Genomic DNA, 26,345 nt, shown 5'->3' with positions numbered 1-26,345 from the left:
ATTTAGAATTTTGTACTTCATTGAAACTAAAAAAGAAAATTAATCATGCTACATAGTACTAAGATGTCATTTGCACTCTATTTGCATTCCATGTTATGATCTCGTTCTTGTATTATATTGTTTATATAGTTTCAAATACAAAAAATTTATTTTTTATACTATGTAAAAGAATTTGTAGTGGAACTTGATGAGTTTAAATGCTTTAGCTACAACACCATTTTGATTGCATTGTATTAATTCATTTACTCATAATTGTATGCTGTACAATGATAAATAATGTTTCTTGATTTGATTGATGCAACTATTATCCATAGTTCAAACGAGTCAATTAAGTAGAGATGTTATATTGGATACTTATACAAGTAAACATTAGAAAATATCATTAAGCAGTTTCTACCTATAGTTTGCAATTCAAATTTATATGAGGAATTTCTTCTGATTTTACTTACCATTTTCTACAATTTCAAATTTAGAAAATATTGTTTGCACCAATTTTTTATAATCAAGATAGTTTCAATTTAAATCTTTAACAATTATGCAGATTTGAACTTATTTATGAGATTATAAAGAAATGCCCCTAGCAAAAAACACCAAATCTAAATAGTTTCTACAAAATTTTGAAAAAGATCACTTAAGTTTCTTATCTATCTATCATTTTTTGGCATTATTATCTCTGTAAGAAACATGTGATTAAGTCGTATTATACCCACCAAATTATATAAATAGTTAGTAAAAAATAAAATTATTTTAGATTAGATTGGACGCAAAGTGATTGATGGATAAACTTGACTTGATAATTTAGCTTGAGTTTAAGTCGAGGGAGAAATCAAAAGCATTACTTGAGTGATCTTTCACGAACATATATAGATTCGAGAGATGAAAAGTCCAATTGATACTTTAAAATGTTTTATCATCTTGGATAAGTTTTAGAAGAGACTTTTGAATACTTTTCAATTGCACCTCAAACATTCTTACATTTTCAAACTACCCTTATCTTTGCAGTTGAAATTCAAACATAACTTTTGATCACAACGGATTCTTATATAATATAACGATAAGGATGTCTTATTGCACATTATTTTTATTGACTCACTATGCAACTTATAATTTTTCTATTAAAATCACATGATAAAATCATCATACTTCAGTTCCTATATTATAAAATATTAAACAATAATTATTAATTATCTTGAATCACAAACACCAAATTCCCACGTGTCGCGCGGGCTGTCCTCCCTAGTACTAATTATAAGTAAATGTAGGCATTGTAAATTTTTGGATGGGATGAATTATGACAAATGAAAACAATACAAAGTAATGTCGAATCTCCTATATTTAAAAATAAAATAATAGTAGAACGTAATTTTATGTAAACTTAATTATTTGATGGTACAAAATTTAGAAAATGAACTAATGGGTGGAAGAAAATTTATTTGCTAAAAAAAAAGAAGAACACAAATAAAGAAAAAAAATTCAACATAATGGAGGGATAATTTTTTTCTCTTGAGGAGGTTAAGTAAAAAAAAAAAATAGAGATTTTTTTTTTTTTGGGAGGAGGCGAGATGGCAGTGGGTGGAGGAGAGAGGAGTTTGGATAGCAAATTTTTTCAAAAAAAAAATTCACTTGCATCATAAATACATTTGCTAATTTATTTTTTTATATTTTTAATCACTTTTTTATCTCATCACAACAAGTATCACAGTAATTATTTCAAATAATTGTTTAGAATAATATTCTATCCAAACAAAGCTAATTTACCGTAGTGCCAACCTAACACGACTTCAGCATGCAGCGCTACCAGACACCGAAACTTCACTTCACACAGTCAAGACTAAAATCGCTAAATCCTTTCCCCTTTCTCTTCTTTTCTCGTCTCGTCTCTGGTCTCCCCATTTTACAATTAGCCTATTCGAAGTTCTTCTGCTATTACAGTGTACTACCAAGCACAATAATACAGAATCTGTTAGTATTCTATTATCAATGGAAGAGAAAGAACAACCAGAGTTGATGCTGAAACCGTCATCCTCCAACTTTGTAGCAGAATCGAATTCAATGGTATCCGCTACACTGGGCAGAGTTATGCACACGCTACTCGACGCTCGCCCCAAGAAGCTCCAACATGCAATCTCCAATCTTCACTCCCCTCCTAAACTAGCCCCTCTTAGCAGTAATCTAACAAAATTTGCCCTTTTTTTCCTGCAATAGTGATTTTAACTAAGTTAATCAGTTCATTTACTTGTTTTTTTTTTCTGGGTTTTTTTTATTTATTTAATTTTCAGTTTCTTTGGAGCAGTCATTGTTGTTTCTGCATAAGTACGTTGGGGATGCTGCTGAGAAGGAGGGCACATTGGATGAAGTTCTTGTTCCCATGATTGAACATGTCTGTTTGGGATTCTAAGTTTCTTGTTTTCAAAATTTTGAGCTTTTTCTTGAAATTTTAGCCAGTTAAGATTAATATGATCTACTGGACCTCTTGTCTCGAAGATTTTGTATGCAAGAAAATAGAACTTTAGCTTAATTCTTTAAATTGTTATCTACACACTTTTCTACGGGTTCTTGGGGATTTTCTACCATGTCGTCTGTTTATCTGATTCTCGATTGATATTTAGCTTAGTTGTAAAAATTATGTTATCATTGTATCCAAACAATGTAATTCTGGGAAATGTTAATTTTTTCCTTTCATGGATAAAAGAAGATATTCCTGTACTTCAGTTCATCTTTTTGGTTTTTCCTTAAGCCTTTTTTTGTTTCTTTGGTATTTTAATCGTAGTGTTTTAATCCATTCTTTGATATGTCTATGACATCCATTTATTAACATTCTGTTGCGGTGTATTTTATATGTTTCCTGACTTTCTCCCTGCAGTATTTGAAATTTAGGGAGTCAAGACACAGCAAACAGGCAATGGTGCTCCTCAATTGGCTTTTTCAAGATGAAGTTCTTTTCCAGGCTCTTGCAAGTAATCTAGCAGAGATTATATTGAGAAAAGATGACCATTATATTGCCTTAGGCTGGTGTTTTCTTGCTCGTGATCTCATACAGTATGAGATTAGCATGAATAAGCTTATGAGTAATGGTAAGATCATTATTAGGTGATTGATTTTCTAAAAGAAGCATATCTTTCTTTACCTTTGTTAGATGTTTACTACAGTTGTTCCTTTTTCATGCTATACTCGTATCTTAATGTAATTGCATTTCCTTTGTTTGATGACATTGGTGGCGTATTTAGGCCTGCTGTTCAAAGAATGGTGGTGGAGCTAGATGTCTTTGCTGGCTGCTGAGTGATGTCTGTGATTGTTAATTCTGATTGTTAAATATGAGGATTGAGGCAACAGTGAGACTAACTTCATGATGCATGATAATAGGGTTTCAGATTGCTGTAAATGTTTAATACCATATGGTTTCAGAATAGTAGTAAAATGATAAAAGAATAAAATAAAACGAAAGTATTGAAAACAGATGATTTCCTTACTGGAAGGGTGTTTGGTTTTGTCGCCATGCTTAAGTTTCAATGCACAGCAAAGTGTTGGGTTGTAAAGTAATAATGAGAGAATCTAACAACTCAGCTGAAGGATCCAAAGTTGTGCAAAAAGTCATGCAAACTGGTTATGATTGGACTGTTATTATTTAAAGTTACAATGGCCATGCCATTGTGTTTAGCATCATGCAAATTTGAAATTCATTTTGATGACTGAGATGCCTACTGCACTTTTTGCAATTGATAGAGCCATTGATGCTTTTATTAAAAAAAAAAAGAGCCATAGAGGTTAATTTATTTTCTAATGCAGGAATATGGGAGAAGTACACTGCACTATTGAAGATTCTGTGTTCGTGTATCAGACATCTTTCAACCCTTATAAGCAGTGGAAGGTATGCTATATATCCTATGTTCAAATACTTGAGTGGCAAATTTATGTTAAGTTCATTAGCTTTTGTGTAATGGGTTGTAATTGTAATGTTTGAGCACTTTCTGTATAGCACTTTGCAGGGGGGATTTGAGGTTCCAACTCGACTTGCAATTGCTTCAGCTGATTTTATTTTGTCGCTTACAGTAGCACTTACAAGGAAGGATCTGGTATCCGACTATGACAAGGGAAAACTAATTAGTTCAAATTCTCGAGGTCGGCCAGTTTCTTTACTAAATGTTGATTCTGACAAGGAAAAAGTGAAGGTAGACACAAAAGCTTTGGTAATCTTGAAGGACATGGGACCAAAATTGTCGCTTTGGGATCATATAGACGACCTGATTGTTCTTGTTGGGAGGCTTAAAGCAGTATGTTTTCAGCTCATTTTGCAAACAGCAAATTTTTATCATATCTTGACCATGTTTGGTAGTTTTTTGCATGAATCTGTGCTCATTTTCATCTCTACTTTTTATGCTTAGTAGAATATAACAAATGATTTGAAAAGTGGTGCTTTAGACTTCTGAAAAAGAGAATATAAAATTTGAGAGATAGCGTATGATGTTTTTGAGATTGGCCGATACCTCTACAGGTGCATGTTTAATGAATCGTTGATGATGAAGTGCCATAACATGATCATGTTAAAAGATGGCATATGAAGTTCGTAATTGCCAAGTTCTGTATGAATGCTTGTAGTTTGTAATTGTTGAACATCAAGAACCATGCTATGGAACTGTCTATGAAGATTTTAATCTACAAGTTCTGGATGATTTTAAGTCTTCTAATGGGAGGATCTTTTTCTTCACTAGCAAGTTGTTTGATATACTTGTTAAGTAATTCGTTGAGGAATTTGGGCTTTGATTGAAATTATAAAACGGTTTATGAAGTTTTTAATTGAAAAGTTTCATGCTATAATATGATATATGTATTTATTAGTTGACAAGTTCTGTCTGATGATTATAGGGCATTTGGTAAAACTGAAAATAGAAGGTTGAGATCTGACTCTGAAATTTGAGTGCTGGAGTATTAATTTTCTGAATTCATTAATTCATATCTGTTTGATAACCAGCTGAATTGCAAGCATATAATATGGGTTAACACCAATTTGATGCTTATTTTATATTAAATTAGTTTTGTTTTGATATTAATTTTTTATACCAATAACTTAAATACTAATAGATAAAAAGTTTGTTTGTTTATTACGACTATGTGTTTAAAAATGTGTGCTTTGAGAGAAGAAAAATTCATGTTTCTGTGCATGAGAGGGAGATTATGTTTGAAAGTGTGTGTTAGAGAAGGAAACGTGTATTTCTGAGAGAGGGAGAAGAGTATATGTCAATTTATGAATGTGTGTGTTGGGGGGGGGGGGGGGCGGGAGAGAGAGAGAGAACCCACGTTTGAAAGTGTGAGGGTGTGTGATATGGTATTTTTCAGTCAATGCTGCTATATTGGTTTGAAAATTCAGCAAATTTATTGGCAAAAGTTTCACTTAAAAGTTTTGTGCAGATTGTAGCTCTTAATGTATTCAGAGGTAAGAGAATTCTGTTATTAAACACAACATTTATTTCATTAAGTACTTAATGGGGTAATCAAACACCCTCAGGTCTTGCAATAAGATCTGGAGGATCTTTTTCTTTAGTACCGGCAGTTTTTTAATAATTTGGCAAACGTTTTCTTAAAGAATCTGGGTTTTGATAGAAACAGTAGAGGACAAATTTAAAATGTCATTAGGATTTGTGGAAAGGTAGTTAAGTGCCTTGATTACCATGCAAGTTGCTAATCAAGAGTTTGGAATTAATAGGAGAAACAAGAGTCGGGCTGAGTTTTATTCTTATCATCTTAGCCTACATGAGAAATCGAAGTTGATTTTTGTTTCTGGTGCTATTTTAGATGATATTCGACAGTTTTATTTTTATTTGGCTATGGTTATTCTCTTGTGATGCCGAGAATTGCCAAGAATTATGCACCCAATCTTTTTTAATTCGGGTTGGTTCGTGTTTGTTATTTGTACCTTTATAGGTTTTGAGTTGCTTACTTGTTGACCATTTGAAAGATTAAAAGTCTCTCAATAGAGCTTTTATTGTATACAGTGGAGCAGAAAAAGCAGGTCATTGCATTCAAGGGGGTTGGAGAGGGTATTTAAGTGGTTACAGGCCACTCAAACACGATATGTTTGCTGTCAAAATGAGGCAGGCGGTTAGCAAGTTTGTTAAATTTTTCTCATCATTTTTTTCTTCTTTTAATTTCTGCTCCATTTGTATCCTGACAATGTTGAAGGCAGACATGCAAATGTTGAAGACTGGAGTATTGCTTCTCTCATCTTGTTGGAAACATTATGGCATGCTGTCACACTTGGAAGATTGCAACTTTTCTCGCCAATACAAAGGATTGTTGGATGAGTACTTATCTGGAATTAAGGTAAATGGCACCACAGTAATCCTAGTACAAGTATCTGAGATCTCTCCTCTTCTCTTGCATACATTTTTCCCTTTTTAATCTTTGGCGTTTGTTAATGCAGTTTTATGCAGACAACCATGCCCATGGACCTGCTGCAGATAAAGATAGTGCAATTGAGACCATAAAGTTCTTTATGAACTGCCTCTCTCTTCTGCTAGGTCGGTTACATGAGAAGCAACTTGAAACTGCACTGGCTGAAAATGGATCCCTGCTGTCCGAGGTTCTTATTTCCCAGGTAGCATTTGATGATACCAAACTGAAGCAATTATTTCATCATGCATGTTATCAGCTTCCCTATCTTTAAAAGCAGAAGAGGGAAGGGTTGCCTGCCAAAAGCAGGGATTCTGTGTCAGGCTATAAGTTTTTGATCCATTTATTAAGTTAAAGAAACATTTAAATACAAATGTATGCAAGCTCAAAAGAAATTCCTTTTAATTATAGATTTTTCTCCCCTCCCCCCAACCTTCCCCCACCCCCAAAAACCCTAAAAAAAAGTTACTTTGTAGGAAAAGACTAAATTTCAATTGCTTTCCTATCTTTAAGGATTAACAGTCTTGATGAAAACAAAAAAATTATGGATGTTTTAAATGGGCTTACAAAAACTCTGATGACTTAAGCATGAAGCTTGTTATGTGATTATATGCGTTAAGAGTGCTTTTGATATTCTGTCTGCCTTTCCTCTGCAAGAATTGCCAGGAAACTCTCATTTCCATACTTTTACATATATGAACTCCCGTATGCTACTGCTTCTACATTGAAAAAACAAATATCTTAGAGAACTTGACGTCTTAGTTATACTAATGTTCTTTGAGAAAGGCAATGGGCGATTATTAATAACATAAAATAATAATATTTTGTGAAAAAATAAAGACACTATTTAAAAGAGATTTAGGATAAGATGGGAAACTATTTCGCTTGCATTGTGTTGAAAAGTATTGTTGTCTATGAGAACAGGTATCTTGGAGGAAAAACATCTAGTCACTGTATTATGAGTGACCAACTAGTATTTATAGGAGTAAAAACCTATCAAATTATTTACAAGAATACCCTTACTAATTTATTATCTACAAGAATACTTATATTCTCCTAACACTCCCCCTTAAGTTGGAGCATATATATCATAAGCACCCAACTTGTTACAAATGTATTTCATCCTAGAATTCCCTAAACTCTTGGTAAACAAATCAGCCAATTGATCTACAGACGGTATATGAGACGTCTTGATAATTCTGTCAAGCAATTTTTCTCGAAAGAAATGACAATCAACTTCAATATGTTTTGTCCTTTCATGAAACACTGGATTAGACGCAATATGAACAGCCGCCTGATTATGACACACTAAATTCATAGGCTGTTTATGTTCAAACCCAATTTCAAGTAACACGCTCTTCAACCAAACCAACTCACACAGAGCGTGAGCCATAGTACGGTATTCAGATTCTACACTTGATTTGAAGACAACTGTTTGCTTCTTACTCTTCCACGACACTAAATTACCGCCAACAAACACACAATATCCTGTGGTCAATTTTCGATTTGAAGCAGAACCAGCCCAATCTGCATCACTATATCCTTCAACATCAGTGTGTCTATGATTTTATACAGCAACCCTTTTCCAGGAGCATTCTTAAGATACTTGAGAATCCGTATAATAGCATTCCGATGACTAGTACGAGAGGTATCAAGAAATTGACTCACAACACTCACTACAAACGAAATATCAGGTCTCGTTACAGTGAGATAATTTAATTTACCCAGAAGTCTTCGATATTGCTTAGGATCATCTAGTAATATACCTTGATCTGCTACTAATTTTACATAAGGATCCATAGGAGTATCCACAGGTCGCAACCTAACATCCCAATTTCACTCAGCATATTGAGTACATATTTTCTTTGACATAAATAAATCCCATATTTAGACCGAACTACCTCAATATCCAGAAAATACTGTAGATGACCTAAATCTTTTGTTTGAAAGTTTGCCTACAGATTGGATTTAAGTTTCTGGATCCCCACAGCATCATCACCTGTAATCACAATATCATCCACATAAACAACTAATAAGATTTTACCAGCATTAGAATGCCGATAAAATACAGAGTGATCTACTTCACATCTTGTCAGACCAAATTCCATGACAACACTACTAAACCGGCCGAACCAAACCCTCGGAGACTGTTTCAATCCATATAAGAATTTTTTCAAACGACAAACCAATCGCGAATTCTCCTCCTGAACAACAAAATCAGGAGGTTATTCTATATATATACCTCTTTTTCCAAATCTCCATGTAGAAATGCATTTTTCACATTCAACTAATGTAATGGCCAATTATAAGTTGCTGTCAAAGAGATAAGAAGACGAACCGAGGTAATCTTTGCAATAGGAGAAAATGTTTCTAAGTAGTCTATTCCATACACCTGAGTAAATCCTCTAGCTACCACACGAGCCTTCAATCTATCAATAAAACTATTAGGCTGCACTTTTATAGTGTACACCCTTTTATAACCAACAACAGGCTTATCAAAAGGAAGAGGGACAAGATCCCAAGTACTATTTTGTTCCAAAGCAGACATCTCTTCTTGCATAACTAATCTCCAATCAGGGTGATTAAGAGCATGAGTAATAAACTTAGGAATAGAGACAGAATCAAGAGAAGCAACAAAAGAAGAATATGACATAGAGAGACGAGAATAAGAAACAAAATTAAAAATAGGATGAGAAGTACAATGCTTCTTACCTTTGCGTAAAGCAATAGGAAGATCTAACTCAGAGGAGGGCGTCATACCTGGATTTGAAGGTTGAGAGTTAATTGGTGAAGTGCGTGACATATTAGAAACTTGCTTAACCATGGAACGACGAGAATAAACTTGAAAATTAGGACGAGATAATCGAGCTATGGAATCTGGTGGACTAGATAACTCAGGTAATAAAGAGAAAGGGACAGGTAAAACAGGAGAGGAAAAAGACGGATACTGGTCTAACTCACGAGGCACACCGTGTTTCATAAAATATGGAGTGGATTCAAAGAAAGTAACATCAACACAAGTAAAAAATCGATTTAAAATTGGATTGTAACATCTATACCCTTTTTGCGCTCGTGCGTATCCTAAGAAAATACACTTAATAGCAGGAGGATCTAATTTATCCACCCCGGGAGCTAGCTGATGAACAAAACACATACATCAAAAAATACGAGGAGGTAATTTAAACACAGATTCATGAGGAAAAAGAACGAAGTGAGGTAATTGGCCTCCAAGAATATTAGATGGCATGCGATTAATTAAATAACATGCAGTTAGAAATGCATCACTCCAAAATTGTTTGGGCACATTCAATCATTCATGTGCAACAAAAGTGTCGAGCAACCTCGATTAAATGTCCAATTTTTCTTTCAGTAACTCCATTCTGTTGTGGAGTGTGAGGATAGGAGAACTGATGAATAATACCGGATTTAGTCATAAAGGTATTAAAAGGATCACATTATCACTGCGAAGTATATGTACAGGCACATCAAATTGATTCTTTATTTCTGTAACAAATACACAAAAAATGAAATATAGTTCTAAACAATTTTTCATTAAATAAAGCCATCTAACTCTTGAAAAATCATCAACAAAGATTACAAAAAATTTAAAATCTAACTTTGAAGCAACTCGACTAGGACCCCAAGCATCAAAATGAACTAGCATAAAGGGTTCAAAAACTCGTTTATTGACTCTAGGAGCAAAAGAAACACGATGATGCTTTCCTAACTGACAAGACTCACATTCTAACGAAGACAACTGACTCAAAGTAGGAACCAACTTTTTCAAATTTTATAAAAACGGATGACCCAAATGACAGTGAATTTCAAGAGGAGGAACAGTAGTAAGACATGCAATCGGACCATTGGAGTTGAGAAAATAAAGATCATTATGCTCATGCCCTCCACCAATCGTCCTCTTTGTCTTCAAATCATGAATGACAACAAAATCAGGAGAAAAAGTAACTGAATACTATAGAGATTTAGTGAGCTTACTAACAAACATTAGAATAAAGGGCAAATTGGGTACATAAAGAACAGAAGACAGCGGAAGAGATGGGTTAACTTCTACAATGCCTAGTCCTTTAACTTTAGTGGTAGATCCACCAGCTAAAGTAATATGAGAAAAGGAAGTAGACTTGAAAATTATAAAAATTTTTAGAGGTACCTGACATATGATCAGTAGCTCCGGAGTCAATAATCCATAAGTCATTACCTTTTTGTGCTAAAGAAGCAGAGGGAAGAGATGCATGATTTGTAGCTTGGTACTGTAGGAATTTAATATAATCTTCCTCGGATATAATAAAAGTCTTCTGGGACTCATGTGCTGAAGAACTTGATTCAACTTGGTCAATAGTAACCACATTAGCAAAACTTTCAACCATAGCGAATAGCACTTCAAACCAAAAAAAAGGATCAAAACTCGAGATGAACAGTGAACAGTCATGATGAACAGTGTCTCATGAACAGTATTTTTGAACAGTTGTGATGAACATTATGAGTGAACAGTATCGTGTGAACAGTATTTTTTTGAACGGTCGCTTGAACAGTATGTGATGAACAATAATGCGATAAACAATATCGCGCGAACAAGACTCTTGCTAGATGTTTAACCCTAACCCTAGGACTTTAGCTCTGATATCATGAGAACAAGTATTTTGGAGGGAAAACATCTAGTCACTGTATTATGAGTGACCAACTAGTATTTATAGGAGTAAAAACCTAACAATCTATTTACAAGAATACCCTTATTAATTTATTATCTACAAGAATACTTATATTCTCCTAACAGTCTAAAGTCCTGATTTGTGGACCATGTTTATGGAAGATACGTTTTAGTTGGTAAGTAGATTAGTTTAGTTGCGAATATGTTTTGCAAGTGCAGAGTATTGAATATCTAGTGGAGTCGGTAAGTAGATTAGTTCAGTTATCCATATATGCACTGCAAGTGCAGAGTATTGACATCTAGTGGAGTTATTTCATAGTTAAAAAAGAAGATTGCAAAAGAAAAATTAATTTAGCTTCCTCTGTTTAATTATCACCTTCTTTTTGTGGTTAAATTTATTCATCGCCTTAAAAATTTCTTTGCAGAATATTTTTTAGGTGTCATGATGATTTTATCTAACGAATGGTTCTAGTCATTGACTCATTTTATGTGCTCAAATGATGAATGAGACACTGTTTGACGTGCTTAAAGCAGTTCTTAATTATCATCTTTTTGTGGTTAAATTTATTCATCACCTTAAAAATTTCTTTGCAGAATATTTTTTAGGTGTCATGATGATTTTATCTAACGAATGCTTCTAGTTATTGACTCATTTTATGTGGTCAAATGATGAATGAGACACTAGTTGACTTGCTTAAAGCAGTTCTTAGTTGGGGTTACCCACGGATGGCTTGTAGAAATCTCAATAAAGCATTTGAAATCTAGTGGGTCGTTTCCCATTGGTAAGAAACTTTTTGAACTTTCTTGAAATGGTCTCTGAAATGCTTGGAGGAACAATTAAATGACATTATACAGCATTTGAATGCTTCAAAGGTTCCCAACAGTTAAACTGGTGCTGTATCACAAAGTCTGGGAAATGTTGTGACAGCTTGAGTCACACCTTGACCTTTCTGTTGTTAGTGGAAAGGTCCTAAAGTGTTTTGAAACACCCTGAGTTAATGATTTATGTGATGGAAAGGAGTCAGAAAGATGATATGGACCTTGTGGGAAAATTTTCTACATGATGAATGGAACCCAAGTGAATTGACCCTCTGCATGGAAAAGCTTCTTTAACATCAACATAAACTTAAAATGCTTGTTATAGCATATTAGTTGTTTACCTGAATTGTGGAAACCGGAAACCAATTGCAAGAGTAAATTTGCTACTTTGATTTTGACCCTCTGGTTATTAATTGCTCCTGTGGCTTTAATATATCATATACCTTGGCTTGAAGTTGATTAAATGGATACAATTATGAACCCCTATGTGGAGATATAGAGAAGTCCTATGCTGTTTGGAATCTACCAAACTTGTTAGTGGAACTAATATGTTGGATTTTTTGTAGTTTCGCTGTGCTGATGTGGAAGTAATTGATAGCGCTGTGTACATCTTCAAAGCTGCCATCTTTAGGATGCAGTATACTTCATCTGGGGACTATAATGCCAATAGGAGAGAGATGGATTCTGTTCTGCCAATGTTAATACATCTTCTGGATGAGCAGGATAGTGCTGCAAAAGCTGTTGTCAAGCTTGTTGCAGAATATTGTTCTGTGTAGGCCCAACTAAGTTTCCTGATTCACTTCCTTTGACATTCATTTTGGGTTTGAACTTCTAAGCTTTCTTCCTCATTTGTACATGCCAGGCGCTCAGACAATTGTCGTCTCCAAAATGTTCTGAAAGGGCTGACTTCTGGAAACTTTCCACAGAGGATGAATGCTATTGATGTTATCTCAGATCTTATAGACATATCATTAGAGTCTAGTAGCTCACTTTCAGATCAGATGTGGTACAAGACTTTTGTGAAGGGTTTTTAGCATTCCCCCCTCCCCCCTCAACTCCTTAATTGACACTTCGGTCTTTCTGAATTCACAGGCAAGATATAGCAGATCACTTGTTGGAATGCCTTGGTGATGAAGAACTAGTTATTCGAACACGAGCATCTGCACTGCTTCCTGTAATTGGTCAGTTTGAAAACATTGAAGTGCATTTTCAAACTTGGAGCATTTTTTTTAATCATTTTATTTATTTACTATTTGGTGCAAATCAAATATTTGGAGAGTTAAGGGTTATATTTGTTTATTTAAAATTTATATTTTCACATCTTGGTGAAAAAGCTTTGGGATATTATAGTAGAGATTTCGCCTCGTGCCCAGGTTTCACTATTAATGGTTCTTGAATATGACATTTGTTTGTTGTCAACTCTTTGAAGCATCAAAGAAGTAGCATGTCATGTTATGTCACTAAGCCCAAAGCCAGAGGGCTTGAAGAATGTCCTTCTTTCTATGTTACCTAATTCTGTTCAGCAGCGCTTGATCTTTTAGTTTGTTTCTCCTTCCAACATTTACTAATTTCCTCTGCTGGCTTGTCTTTGCTTTGGTTTATCCTCATTCCTTTGGAAGACAACAATTGTTCATGTTCCGACATTTCAATGTTTTGATGATTCTTTTTCTTTTTTAAAGTCTGCTTCTCGTTTTCTTGTATGGAGCTGCAAGGACTACAATGCCTGTGCAATGTAATTTTTTTAAATAGGATTGGTTATCTAATTGCCTTTTAATTTTGTTCTGGTTGTTCAATGAGCTGTATATGGTTACGGCATTATGGCTTGTTTAGTTTATCCATTCATGTGATTAATATCTTGGTAATTATAGAAGATAAATAAGCTAAATCCTAAGCAATATTCTAACATCACATGTCCCTTGATGCCTAAGACCTTGTAACTTTATGCTTCTGAATAAACTTTCACAAAGAATTATTGATCATGTACTTTTTTTTTTCCCGCTCTTCTAAGTCTGGAATCTCATGGTCTGACAAGTGTTCTTTTAAAAATTTTGAAGCTAGTTATTTTGCCTATGCATTTCTAAGACCAGATTGGAGGAATCACTTGTAGTTATAACATCCAGGCACCAAATTATAATCCGTTGTCCCTTTTTTACCATTTTCAGCATTCTCCTTGGCAATCTTTTCAATCACAATGTTATGCTTCCTCTTTTGTAGAATCCTGTTAACTTGTTTCAATTTGTTTAGAGTGTGGATCCTGGCTTCTCCTATATGTTCTTTTTGTTGAGTTTTTTTCCCTCTGGGTTAGGGAACATCATTTATTGATTTGTAGACAGCACCAAGATGAAAGCCAAAGAAGATGTAACTTTTCTGTAATGTGGTCCAAACTCCCATATTTCTTGAAGTTGTCGGATGTCCCTCTCGGCTTGTATTCATTGATCAATCTATTCTTTATTTCTGCAGATCCATCACTAACTTTGCCTGCTCTAGTTCGTCTTATTTACACATCAAATGAAAGGGTACAGTCCTTGGCAAGTGAGACGTTATTAGTAGTGCTGAAAACTCACAAGGAAGAACCTGAAGTATTGTGCTTGCTGCTTGATTGTCTTGGGTATGCATCAATCTTTTTGCTGCAATTAAGGTTCAATAATTTCTGCCTATTCTTATCTTTCACCCTGAAAAGCACAGTGTGTTCAGAGAGTACATTTTCTTTTTGGGATGCATTGAATGAATCCAAAAATCAAGGAGGAGCTGGCTGCTGTAAAGTGAATTGGCAAAACAGGAAACCTTTTTTTTTTAGTAATTTGTATGTTTATTGGCCAATCATGTAGTTTTTTGCTTTAATAAGAAGACTTCTTGGGAGAAGAAGGGCAAACGTGTTAGGTTTGTTCTGTTTTTAGCATTAATATCATTGACATACTTTGCCTCTAAAGCTTAATCTAATAGAAAGATATTTGTATTCATCTTATTATCAAAAGAGCCAATGAAATTATTATTATTTTTGGGCGCCAATGAAATTATTAATCTGAAATTCTGCACTTGTGGCTAAGGCTTTTGAAGTGTCTACTTTGTACTTTAGATAATATTTCTCTTTGCAATTACTCTTTCTATCAATAGACTTTATAGATTACTTTTGAGGCATGTCCAATATCATGCAATTTACAAGATATCATTTAATTTGTTTAATCATTTCTAATTTGGAGTTTGGATGTCTAAATGATGAACTTTGCGTCTCTGTCTCTCCACCCAACTAGAAAGCAAACAAAGGGAAAAAAGAGAAATGGAAGAATTTACAAAGCACTATGCCGGAACTTCTAGCTTTCAAAGTGTATTCTTCTTTTTTGTATGTACTTTCATAATGGTTAATATTGACATGTGCAGCAATCTCTGCAACACTTCAGATCCTGATGCCACAGGAGATGCACAAGGTGTTCATTTTTTCTTTGTTTTTTGGTTTTTGTTCCTTTCTTAATATATCTTCTTTTTGCCTTTTGATCAAGGGAACGTGTGTGATATGTACTGTGATTCTTTGTTGATCTTAAAGATCATTAGTCATAATGGAAGTGAGATGCTACTAAGTGCCATCGTAGGTCTTGATGATTAGGTAACTGATTAAAGAAAAGTCATCGACTATATTTTCAAAGAAAATGTTTGGGTGGACACAGTGCCATGAGATGTTACATACTTTGCTGTAATAATAAAATTGTTGCATGATGCAACACCACACTTAAATTGTAGGTGGTGTATATTGCCTATGTCTGGGTGTGAATTAGAGGGCTGGGCACCATTCTGAGTACGAAGAATAGTAAGAAGGAAGGCACCATGGGCTGCTTTAGGAAAGGGTGTTGCCACAATATTGAAATGCAAAGCCCCTTCTCTATCTTAAAACCCTTAACTGTAAGAAACCAGCTAATCCTGATTGATGTCTCCCATCAGTGAACTTAAAGGTTAATCTATGTGCTGTTAGGCATTTGTAGACTGGGGAATACTAGAGCTCTAAGGAGTACTGATGGCTAGTTGTCATTACCTGTAGCTATGTTTGGATACTGTGCCTCTTTTCTTCATCTGGTACCGTGTTTTGTACTGTCTCCATATCTTTTTGGCTCCAGGTACTCTGCCTTTGTTGTAGGTTGTTCATTTTCAGTTTGTATCTTGAGAAATTTCTGTGTACGGTTCTTCTTTATTGACTTTGTTCCATAACATCATAGATGCATCTGGCATATGTCTGAAGTATTTTTCCAGCTGCAGTTTGATAGTTCAATTGGGTATGCTTGAGAATTACTTGTAGCATGTTCTTAGTGCTGAAACACACTGTGAGTTCGTGTCTATTGGGACGATGAATGGAGATGGACTTCATGTTGGGAAGTATAATCAGATTTCTGCAGAGCTTGAGCTTGTTCTTGTTGGACAGGGAATTTTGGTCAAGTTGTTTGTTGAACCATGTTCAATATTTATATCCAGTTCCTGTGTGGTGAAGTAAAACATTGGCACTTGATGTTAGATTGAGTGGCTCTGTTGCATATACTTGTGTTTTTCTTGCTTTTGAATTAATGTAAGTGAGCCTATGATTGAATCCTATGCTTTAGAACTTGTTCACTTTCTATGGTAAGCGTTTTTAACATCAGTGAAGAATTAATGATTCCAAATAATGCTACTTGAACAAAGTTCTCTAGGCAAGCACATGGTAATAATGAGAAAAAGGGACTTATCTTACCAATTAGTTTTGTGCTTATTTGCTTACCTCTTTGTTTCTTTCGCCCTCTCAAAAGTGTGTTTTTGTTTTTATTCTATTAGGAGCAAAATTGGACAGTGATAGGGTGCTAAAGCTGTTACCAGAGTGGTCAAAACTGGTAAGTTTGTTATCCTGTAATCTTTAAAGTGTTTTTCATATGTACTTAGTATAGTTTGTTGCTTATGTTCTTTTTATTTTTAGGTAGCTTCTTTTCTCACTTCCTTACCCATCAATTTAAATTGCAATGGGGTTGTTGATGCTAAAGGTTTTCCTTGATGTATGCTAATGCCGTTAAAGTATATATTGTGTTATAATCATCTTGTCTATGTAGTGCAATAGCAGTCGTACAATTCTCGCTTCCTGTCTGAAAAGTGGAAGAAACTCAGAACAACATTTAATCTTTTGGGTTGATGCTGTGTTTGACTCAGTGCTAGATCTGTCTTTTCTTTTTTCCCTACCTCTTATATAAACCAAAAATTTGACCTGCGACAGGGATCCTACTTATTTAGTGCCAAGAAGGATGCCCATGCCCTTTCAAATGACAGTTAATTTTGTTGTAACCTTTCGTATCGATTGCTCGATTTCACATAACGTTGCAGTCAGGCTGCTTGCCATTTAGCACATAGCGCCAGCCATGACTTGCCCCCTTTCATGGATGGCACATTGCCTTGTGCCAATTAGGCCATTTCATGTGCTTTTCTTACTATTCACTCTGACTGTTTTCCTGAGCCTTGGAGACATCTCACGATCACAGAAGATAATGTGCATTTGAGCTTGTTTATCCAGAAATTTGAATGTACTATGTAATTGGTTTGCTTAAAAAATTGCATGATGTATGGAGACCATGCCTTCCATATTGTTAGTGAAAGGGTGAAGCTTGTGTGTTTTTAAAGGACAAAGTTGTGGATTGAAATAGGATAATGTGGATGATATCTCATCTATTTACATGTATTTGATCACCAGAAGAGAAGTACATATTATAGGGTAATGGCTTTTTCATGCAGCCATCCTTGAATGGGAGGTTGTGGTGATGTATGGAAGTAGGGTCAGATATCACATTGTCACACCTTTTAAGGTGTCTCAAGGACAAAATCCTAAGGCCTAGTGCACAAATAACATCTGAATATCTGATGATGCATTAATAGCATCTTGCAATGCTTTTCTGCATTTCTACATTGTAGAGAGGAATTCACAATCAACATGCATAGTTCTTTGTATTGTGGAAACTTGAGGTCTTTGTACAACGCTGAAGCATAGTTTATGTAGATACATGATACATGGCAAGGACTAAATTTCATATTCAAAGACTTTAAAAATTTTCCTTGGTTGTAGGACAGGACACGATTCCATCTTGTAACCAGCGCGGAATACCTCTTGTTGGTTTATCTGTCAAGTAAAATTTAGTTCTGGCTGCTTGGTTTCTTAACTCTATGATCCTTGTTTTTGCACAAGCCACGGTGCTTCTATCTATGGAACTCTCAAATTTGGTAGTGTTATGTAGGATAGAGTTATAAACAAGTAGAGAGTTGCAAAGAAGTTAGGGCATGATTAGGGGAAAATTTAACCTCTCTGTCTGACTAATGATCTGAAGCTGTAAATAGATCATGGAGTAGATGCAACTGTATCGGATGAGTTATGATGCTATGTTCCATTTCATTTATCGTCTCTCTCTCTCTCTATCTCTCTCTCTCCCGCGTGTAAGTCTGAATTTTTCAAATTTGAGTTCTGCAGCCAATTCATTGGCTTCGTTTTGGTTAACTTGTATAATCTCAGTTGTTTTCTGCAAGTTAATGGTTTTCGTTTGTGAAAATTAGGCTTTGAGAGATTCTTGGTTTCCATCACTTGTTGCTTGTAAGTCCCATTTTGTATGTTTATCGGTTACAGTGTGGCCTTTCTGGCTGCCAATGTGAAGGTCTCCCAGCCTCTCTCTCATCTTCGTCCTCTTGAAAGATGCTTTTTCCTCTTAGAACTGTCATCAATCTTCTGCAATTCTTTAGGCATGTTTTCCATTTACGGCTAAGAAGCTTTTATTTGTTTCTGAGCATCTTATGATTCAGCATACTGTAGCTTTTTATCCTAAACAAGTGTGACATACACTGTTTACAGTCCCTAAAGCACATGAGCACACTCGTGGGTTGGTCTCTTATCCATTACTTTCCATCCATATTCTTCTTATGCTTCTTTCTTTCAAGTGCTACCCATCTCATTCATATACTGCCCTTTTGGTAATTTATTTATTTTTTGAAGTTAGCATCAAAATTGCAGTTCCTGCACCCTTTCCTTTCCATTCATTTCTCATAAAAAATATTGAGTAATACTGTACGCAGCTTTTTTGCTGAAAATCTGTTGGGCACATGCATTCGCTCAAAATGTTCACATAGGTAGAATACCAAAGGTTGTCAGATAGTTGCATAGCACCTGTTTTGGCAATACTGACTTGTATGATTCCTTTTCCGTTGCCTTTTGCACCAAATGTTGAAGTGCTTATATTTGGATTTCCAGTGTAAATGAGTTTAGGTGAATGAAAATTTTCAGGTTGAAGATTGGAACGTGATGATCAGTGCATTGTTAGACAAACTCTTTGCAGAGCCATCAAACGCAGTTATTGTGCGGTCTCTCAGTTACATCAGCGAACACCTGGCAGACTTGGCTGATTTGGTCTTTGATCAACTTCTCCTGTACACAAAAGGGCAGAACAAGTATGTTTATCTTGTTTCACAATTCTTCAATCTGATCCATGGGAATCATATCCCTGAAGTTGGTAGTAATCATTTGTTTTCTCAAAAAGTATCATTACCTTAGGAGCTGCTATTTTCTGTTGCATTTGGTTTGTAATCCTAGGTTTATGTTACTATCTATGGACCTGAATAGAAGAAGATTAGATCGATTAGAACTGTTGTTCCAGTTTTAGGTTCTCTGCATATGGCTTCAGGTTGGTTGATGAATTGCTAGAAACTGATTTACAAATTTTGGTATAAAAGATTTTCCTGCCAGCAGCTTTAGTGATTCAGTTATTAACCACATTTGGTCTTCAGTAAGGGAGCGGCTAGGTCCTTGTTTGGTTAGTTCTAGTTGAGTGCTTTCTGAACTCAGTTTACATAGGTCTATGGTGCTCAATAGGGTTCTGGGCAATTTTCAGTCTCTTTCTTGCTGTAATACTGCTTTATAAATCTGTATCAAATCCGACAATTGATAATTTAGAATGGAGCCATATGAGCTCTCAAAGCTTTGTCTCTGGATCTCATGCATCAAAGATCATTCATCAGCTGAAATGACCTAAACCGGAACTGTATCAACTTCACAATTCAACAAGTGCGATTTGAAATTGGAGTTCCCTTTTTTTTTAAAAAAAAAATCTGGTTGGCCTGTCTCTTATTGAGATAATGTAACTTGGTGAACCACTAATGTTGAATCATGACATATGTCCTAGTATAGGATCTGCATTTCTTGGCTAGATTTGCACCAAACTAGTTCAGGTGTTCTATTTTTGTTACCCTCTTATTTTTGGTTCTCTCTTATTTTTGCTACACCGAACATGCTCAGGTGTTCTCTTTTAGTTGCCCTCTTATTTTCGGTTTCCTGGTTGTCTATTTGGTTAGTTTCAGCAAAATTTCTCTGCTTTATGTTTTCATTAATTTTTTTTTCATAATACCCGGTATTATTATTGCTACCTTTTATTGCAAGTATTGCTTTATCATATGTAGCTATTTAGTGGAAGGAATTTTTTGCACTATCATGGTTCTTCCAGATTCACTTTTTGCGTCATTTCCTTAAAGAATGCCAAAACTTTTGAGCAGAGGAGAGCATCAAATTTTTATCATGTCTAGCTAATACGAGTGCAGAATTCCTTATATCTGATTTTTTTCCATAGTAACTTTTGTGTCATTTGTGTAGAATGGAAATGGCAAAAATTTGTTAGCATGTAAGAGCATTGAAATAACTTTATCATTATTATTATTAATTTTCTGATAAGCACTTATATTTCTCTGTTTGAGCATAAGTTGTTCCATGCGTTATTCTGCATGAAACGCTTCATGATTTGCCGTCTTTCTAATCCAACTAGAGGAAGTATTGGTACATGTTACTGTGTCTGATACTGTTTGAATCCTGTTCTTGGCAAATCATCATTCTGTACATCATGTGATCAACAGTTGTGTTCATTTGGTTTGTTTTGTTTAAAGCATTGGAAAATTTATTGTTATCTTTTTTTTTTTCGTTTACATTTTATACATTAAGTTAACTCTTCTGGTTTTTATCTCCATTAAATTTATCTCCTTCTTTGGCAGCATTCTGGAGAGCGTTTCCAAAGGGGAGAGTGGGACCTGTCAAGATGTTGATTCTTTCAATTCTCTCTTTAGTCGCCTTTGCCCATTACTAGTAATCAAACTGCTCCCGCTAAAAGTTTTTGACAATCTCAGTTCTCCTTTGGTTTATGGGCATTTGAAGGAAAGTGTTGTGCATGGTATGTCTACTGTTGATTTGTCTCTTGCTATTGGTTTTTGGTGCTTCATCCTCTTCATTTAATAGATATATATACACGCATGTGCTTAGTAGTTAGTCTCGAGCCCATGCTCCTCTTTCTTATAAATAATTACAAATTCCGTTGACCGATAGCTTGTAGTGATGTTATTCGAACATTCTATTAATCTTGTGAACGGTCCTGCTGTCAGGACAAGTGACTGATATACTTGGAAATAAGAGTTTAACTCTATGTGATGAGTGATGATTTTATAGATAAATAGTTAGTCTTAAGCCCGTGCTCCTTTTTCTTCTAAATAATTACAAATTCCATTGGCCGATAGCTTGTAGTGATGATATTTGGACATTCTATTAATCTTGTGAAACGCTCCTGCTGTCAGGATGAGTGACTGATATACTTGGAAATAAGAGATTTAACTCTTTGTGATGTGTGACGCATCTATGGGTGGATAAAATGATATAGTTTTCCTTTTCTTATAATTTCTGATCGGCCTTTTGTTGCTTGCATTTTTTCTAAAAAGAGTTTGAAACAGAAGATTTGACAGTTTTCTTATTGATACGGAAGGATAATCCATGTGGATATCACATTGCCTATTCTCTCCTCTTTTTTTATTTTTGGGTAGAAAGATATTTAGTGTCATTCAATGTGCAGTTGTTCTCGTTGGTATATAAATCCATTGTTCAGATATTGAATTATTCATTTTATAAGCATCTTGCTTTTTCACTTTGACTAGGTAATGGCATATGTTCTAACTTGAGCTTTTATGTACTTTGTTCTGCCTTCAACCAATGAGTAGTCCATCTGCTATTTCTTTGGACTTACATTTGCTTTCCTGCTATCTATGCTTCCAGATACTGGACGTCTAACCATAGATGACACTGAATGCATTGGTGCGCTTCTAATTGACAGGTTTGTATATAAGAATAAGAATTCTGGAACTTCTACTTGTGAAAAAAGATTATTAAGTTTCTAATTTTAAACCTTTTCAGGGCGTTCAACAAGTTTGAATTCGAAGATGTTCGGAAACTTGCAGCTGAACTTTGCGGGCGCATGCATCCGCATGTATGTAAAGAAGTACAAAGTTTATTTTATGTTTTAGCTTTACGCTCCTGCCAAACTCCCTTATCCGTGCTGAATGGTGTTAGTTTCTAACATGTGGTTTCAATAACTATTATCCAACTCCCTATGTATGGTAATGGTTGCCTAAGATATTGTTCTAATGTGGGTCTTTCACCTTCAAACTGGTTAGTGGCCTCTAACTATGTTTATGGGATCAATTGACTCATACTTTTCTCTATGGAGCAAGGGAACTGCCTGGTGGTTGTGGGAGTGTGTTAATTTTTGCACTTTGGAGTTGAAGTTTGTGAAGTTTGTGCATGACTATTGCTTGTGTTAAATGAGCAACTTAATTAGACCTTATCTTAATCTTAAGGTGGATACCTGATTAAGACAGAAAATGAAAATAGTAGAAATTGAAGACAGAGAGAGGGGGTTTTGCTTATGCTCTGAATCAAAGATCAACATGGTTATTTTAAGTAAACAGTGAATGAGATGGTTGTTTCAAGAAAATAGACTCTCTTGATTGGAATGGCTACAGTGCAATGTAGATGCATTTTTAAATCTCGTGTAATGTTTGTGCACGATAATGAAGTCATGGACTTCTTACACGTCGCGGAACTGGGAAGACTGGTTGGTTGTTGAAGCAAAGCAACTTGTCAATTGCTGTACTATTTGCTAGTAGAACTATAGCAAACCACCACAAGATGAGGTTTAACAGCCCTGGGGGAGGGGAAGAATTCTGGTATATGATTGGAAGCAAAAATGATTTTTATCTGAGCTTGCTTTACAGAGAGTGTTGAGTTTCAGTTTTCAATTGACTCCTCCAGCTTATGAATTGTCCTTTCATCTCAATCCACAGACCACCAGAATAGACAACCATTTAGTGTCTGTCCATGAGCAGATACTATAAATGTCTGTCTTCCATTTCGTTTGCATGATGAAAAACCAGCTTCGAGATTCTTTTGCCTTGTAAAGATTTGCCCAAAGACAAGCACGTTTTTGTGGAGCTTGCTGAGCAAGGTAGCAACATGGACATGAACTCCCTCAACAGGAGTGTGGCCTTGCCAGCCATCTGTAGTGAAAGAAGTTGGCTGAAGACGTTCTTCTTTTGTTGGGAACAATTGTAAGATTTCGTAGAGAACCATCAATAAGTGTCCTATGTTTCTCTTCATCATTGCATCCCAAACTCATGTTACTGAATATTCTTTTCGCTGCCCCAGCTTCCAAAACCTAAATGTGTTTCCTCAGCTACAAAGTCTTGCCAAATGCAGCATTCTTATTGGACAAGACTTGAGTTCCTTAGTAAATTAGCCAGTTCAAGGAATCCCATGCTTCACTTTACCTTCAAGGTTTTGAATTGAGCATGATTGAATAGTGTGAATCATGTAGTTGGCGGTAACAGTGAGTTACCAGAATTTGTCTTGCAATTGCAGAGACATCTGTCCTCCCCCCCCCCCCCCCCCCCCCCCCCCCACAACAAAAAAAAACTCAAAAAAGAAAAATCTCCTCATTTTTATACTGTATCTAACCTCTCTTTAGTTCTTAGTCAATCCTGAATAGTCCTATTTTTTCAAGTTGAGACTCTAAAACCATAATATGTTGCTGTCCTTTAAATACTTTATATGCAAAATGAATGGTGGTCTAACATGATCCTTCTTTATGCCTTTAAATTTCAAATAGTCGTTATGGTGGCCTGATGTATTTCTTTCTTTCTTTTGAATTGTTTTTATTTGCAAAACTTGCTTATTGATGAAGGAAGTATTGCATTACTTGCACTCTTTTTTATTGCTTTTACACAGTTAAAAGTTGTTGACATTGTGCAAATAATGTGTCCTATGTTCAAAATTACCTTATGAGTACAATAATATAGATGAGAAATTGTAAATAAGTGCATCTACAATCTATTAAGTAGTCCCTTTTATTAACGGGACATGTTGATGGGGGAGGTTGCTGTACCAATTGTAATAGAACTTAACGGAGTCAGTTTGATTACTTCCTTGATGTGTTACTATATATTTCAGTATTGCTGCTCCTTACAAATATACTCATGACAAAATGGTGTTCATAATTATTTTTGTTGAAACCATAGTTTAGTTTGCACGAGAAGGTAACTTGATAGATTCTCCTTCAGCTTTGGCTGTATTTTCTCATACTGGATGTGGTTTAGGCTTCTAAAATTTGTGGTGTGCATTGTGGATGTGTGTTTCAACACTTAAACCCCTATAATACTGACCATGGTGATGCTGCAGGTGTTAATTCCATTAATTTCTTCACAACTAGAAGTTGCTGCAACAGCTGAGGACACAATGAAGATAAAGTCTTGTCTTTTTACAATTTGCACTTCGCTCTTGGTATGGAAATGCATGTTGTCCACACATTTGTTATCATTTCTTTTTACAACTTATAAATTATCATTTCAACCTTTTGATTATAGGTCAGAGGCGAGGATTCATATAAGCATTCTGGCATGAGTGTAATAAGGAAGACTATAAATACCATTTTATCTTGGCCTTCGATGGATAGAAACGATGGTGAGTGCTTGATGATCTCTCATAAGGTGTAAACTTTAAGTCAGATTTCTGATGGCTGCTGGGGAATCTTCAGTCTTGAAAGCACAACATGGATGCATTGATTGCCTGTCATGGATGATGTGTGCTGAACTAGAAGGTTCAAAGCGAGGAAGAAGTTCAACTAAAGATGAAGCACGCATGATTGATGTGGGCCTATCTTCAGGTTGGGTTTGGCTTGTTGTGTTCTCTTTTCCTTCTTAAATCATCTGGAAGAAACTTTTTTATGTTAAAAGCCACTCATGCAGGGGATGTTACTTTAGAGAGCTCAGTCTGCAATTACGTGATTGGACTATTGACTGCCAATGCTAATGATTCTGTTACTTCTGGATTGGCTAAATGGAACAAGGAATCAGAAGCAAAGATGCACATCTCATTTCGTCTCTGCATGGCTAATGTCCTCATCAGTGCTTGTCAGAAGGTTTCAGAGTCTGGCAAGATGCTATTGGCTCAGAAAATTCTCCCACCTGTCATTTGCTCCACCAGGGTATTTCGTGTTATTATTTCATAGGTTTTCCTATATGAGCTTGTCATTCTTCCTGCTCATCTCTTCATTTTTGGCAGGCAATTACAGAATCTGAAATTAGGGCTGCCTGCAACCAGGTTCTCTTCTCTGCGGTGTACCATTTGAAATCTGCAGTTCTTCCTTACTCCTCCGATATTCTGAAGATTGCATTAACTTCACTTACAGATGTTGTGGAAAAGGTAATACGGTGACCTTTAATATTTTTGGATGTTGCTCATTGGAATTGCTCACATACACATGCACATATACACCTGTGTGCTTTTTATGCAGACAGACACATGCACACGCACGGAGTTTATAACTGATGTATGACAATTGTAATTATTTTACCAACCATAACTCAGCGAATATGGCCAGGCCTAAATGGTAGCCTCTCTCTCTGACGCACATACACACACAGATTTAGGAAAAGTTCAGAATGATAGGAACAAAGGAGGATTGAAAGGCATATATAGTCCTTCCCTCCGGCCCCCCCCCCTCCAAAAACACCCAAAACAACTTCCATCTCTGACACTCATGCACCAAGATTTGCTTTCGCGCAAGCAAATAATTGTTTAAACTGGAAAAGATTTGATTTGAGGAAAGAAAAATCAACATATTGGAGGAATTTTTTATTGCTCTTGAATCTCTAAAGTCTGGTTCGGTAATAAATTTTTACTGGAAAACGTCTTGTTTTCTTTCTGAGGTGCTACCTTGTGACGTTCCTATGAGTGTTTGTATCCTGTCCATTAGGTGAGGATAACAGGTGCCAAGTTATTGGCTTCTTTAATGGCAAGTGAGGAAGCTGTTATCCACAATATTTCAGGGGGACTGCTGGAAGCAAGAACATTGCTTCAAACAATATCCACATCAGATCCTTCAATGGAGGTCAGGCAACTGTGCCAGAAATTGCTTGCATGTCTGACATCCTAGTAACTCGTTTTTATTAGTTTTCTTTTTCGTAGGCTTCTGATGAGGCTAAGCATTTTTGTCCTTTTATCCATGTATATTAGGTAGAGTGTGGTCCAACATTGAAAAACATAAGCTGGATGTATGTTGTTTACACATCATGTACATGTCTGATGAATGGCTGTGATGTTCTGCAATTTCCTCTATCTACGCCTGCATTTTATTTC

At 35.5% G+C, this 26,345-nt stretch overlaps 1 protein-coding gene across 3 annotated transcripts; it reads left to right on the top strand.

Annotated features, from left to right (window-relative positions):
- The first annotated feature begins 1,851 nt into the window (after positions 1–1,851).
- On the top strand, positions 1,852–26,345 carry LOC113693645 (uncharacterized). 3 transcript variants are annotated; one of them, XM_072053115.1, is made up of 24 exons: positions 1,852–2,167; positions 2,280–2,380; positions 2,864–3,074; positions 3,787–3,868; positions 3,977–4,271; positions 5,991–6,093; positions 6,182–6,318; positions 6,419–6,592; positions 12,436–12,641; positions 12,732–12,875; positions 12,962–13,050; positions 14,330–14,477; positions 15,248–15,294; positions 16,661–16,716; positions 19,134–19,297; positions 20,885–21,060; positions 21,930–21,987; positions 22,068–22,140; positions 24,387–24,488; positions 24,572–24,668; positions 24,742–24,870; positions 24,953–25,191; positions 25,269–25,409; positions 25,963–26,345. In XM_072053115.1, exons 1-24 carry the CDS (start codon positions 1,981–1,983, stop codon positions 26,140–26,142), a joined length of 3,339 nt encoding a protein of 1,112 aa, XP_071909216.1. In that variant the 5' UTR covers positions 1,852–1,980; the 3' UTR covers positions 26,143–26,345. The 3 variants fall into 3 exon arrangements, with proteins under 3 accessions (XP_071909216.1, XP_071909217.1, XP_027068028.1); XM_072053116.1 differs by having other exon boundaries at positions 5,991–6,096; positions 26,036–26,345; XM_027212227.2 differs by having other exon boundaries at positions 5,991–6,096.

Source organism: Coffea arabica, chromosome 6c, assembly GCF_036785885.1.
Source record: "Coffea arabica cultivar ET-39 chromosome 6c, Coffea Arabica ET-39 HiFi, whole genome shotgun sequence".
NCBI classification, from domain to species: Eukaryota; Viridiplantae; Streptophyta; class Magnoliopsida; order Gentianales; family Rubiaceae; genus Coffea; species Coffea arabica.
The sequence above is the reverse complement of the archived record's forward strand: the minus strand, read 5'-3'. Positions and strand labels throughout refer to the sequence as shown.

What these genes read in the sequence shown, in the direction of transcription:
- LOC113693645 (XM_027212227.2), top strand. Translation starts at nt 1,981, where the DNA reads ATGGAAGAGAAAGAACAACCAGAGTTGATGCTGAAACCGTCATCCTCC. An exon ending in GAATAAGCTTATGAGTAATG is followed by an intron (nt 3,075 to 3,786) that starts GTAAGATCATTA and finishes TTTCTAATGCAG; the next exon opens with GAATATGGGAGAAGTACACT. An exon ending in GGTGCGCTTCTAATTGACAG is followed by an intron (nt 21,988 to 22,067) that starts GTTTGTATATAA and finishes AAACCTTTTCAG; the next exon opens with GGCGTTCAACAAGTTTGAAT.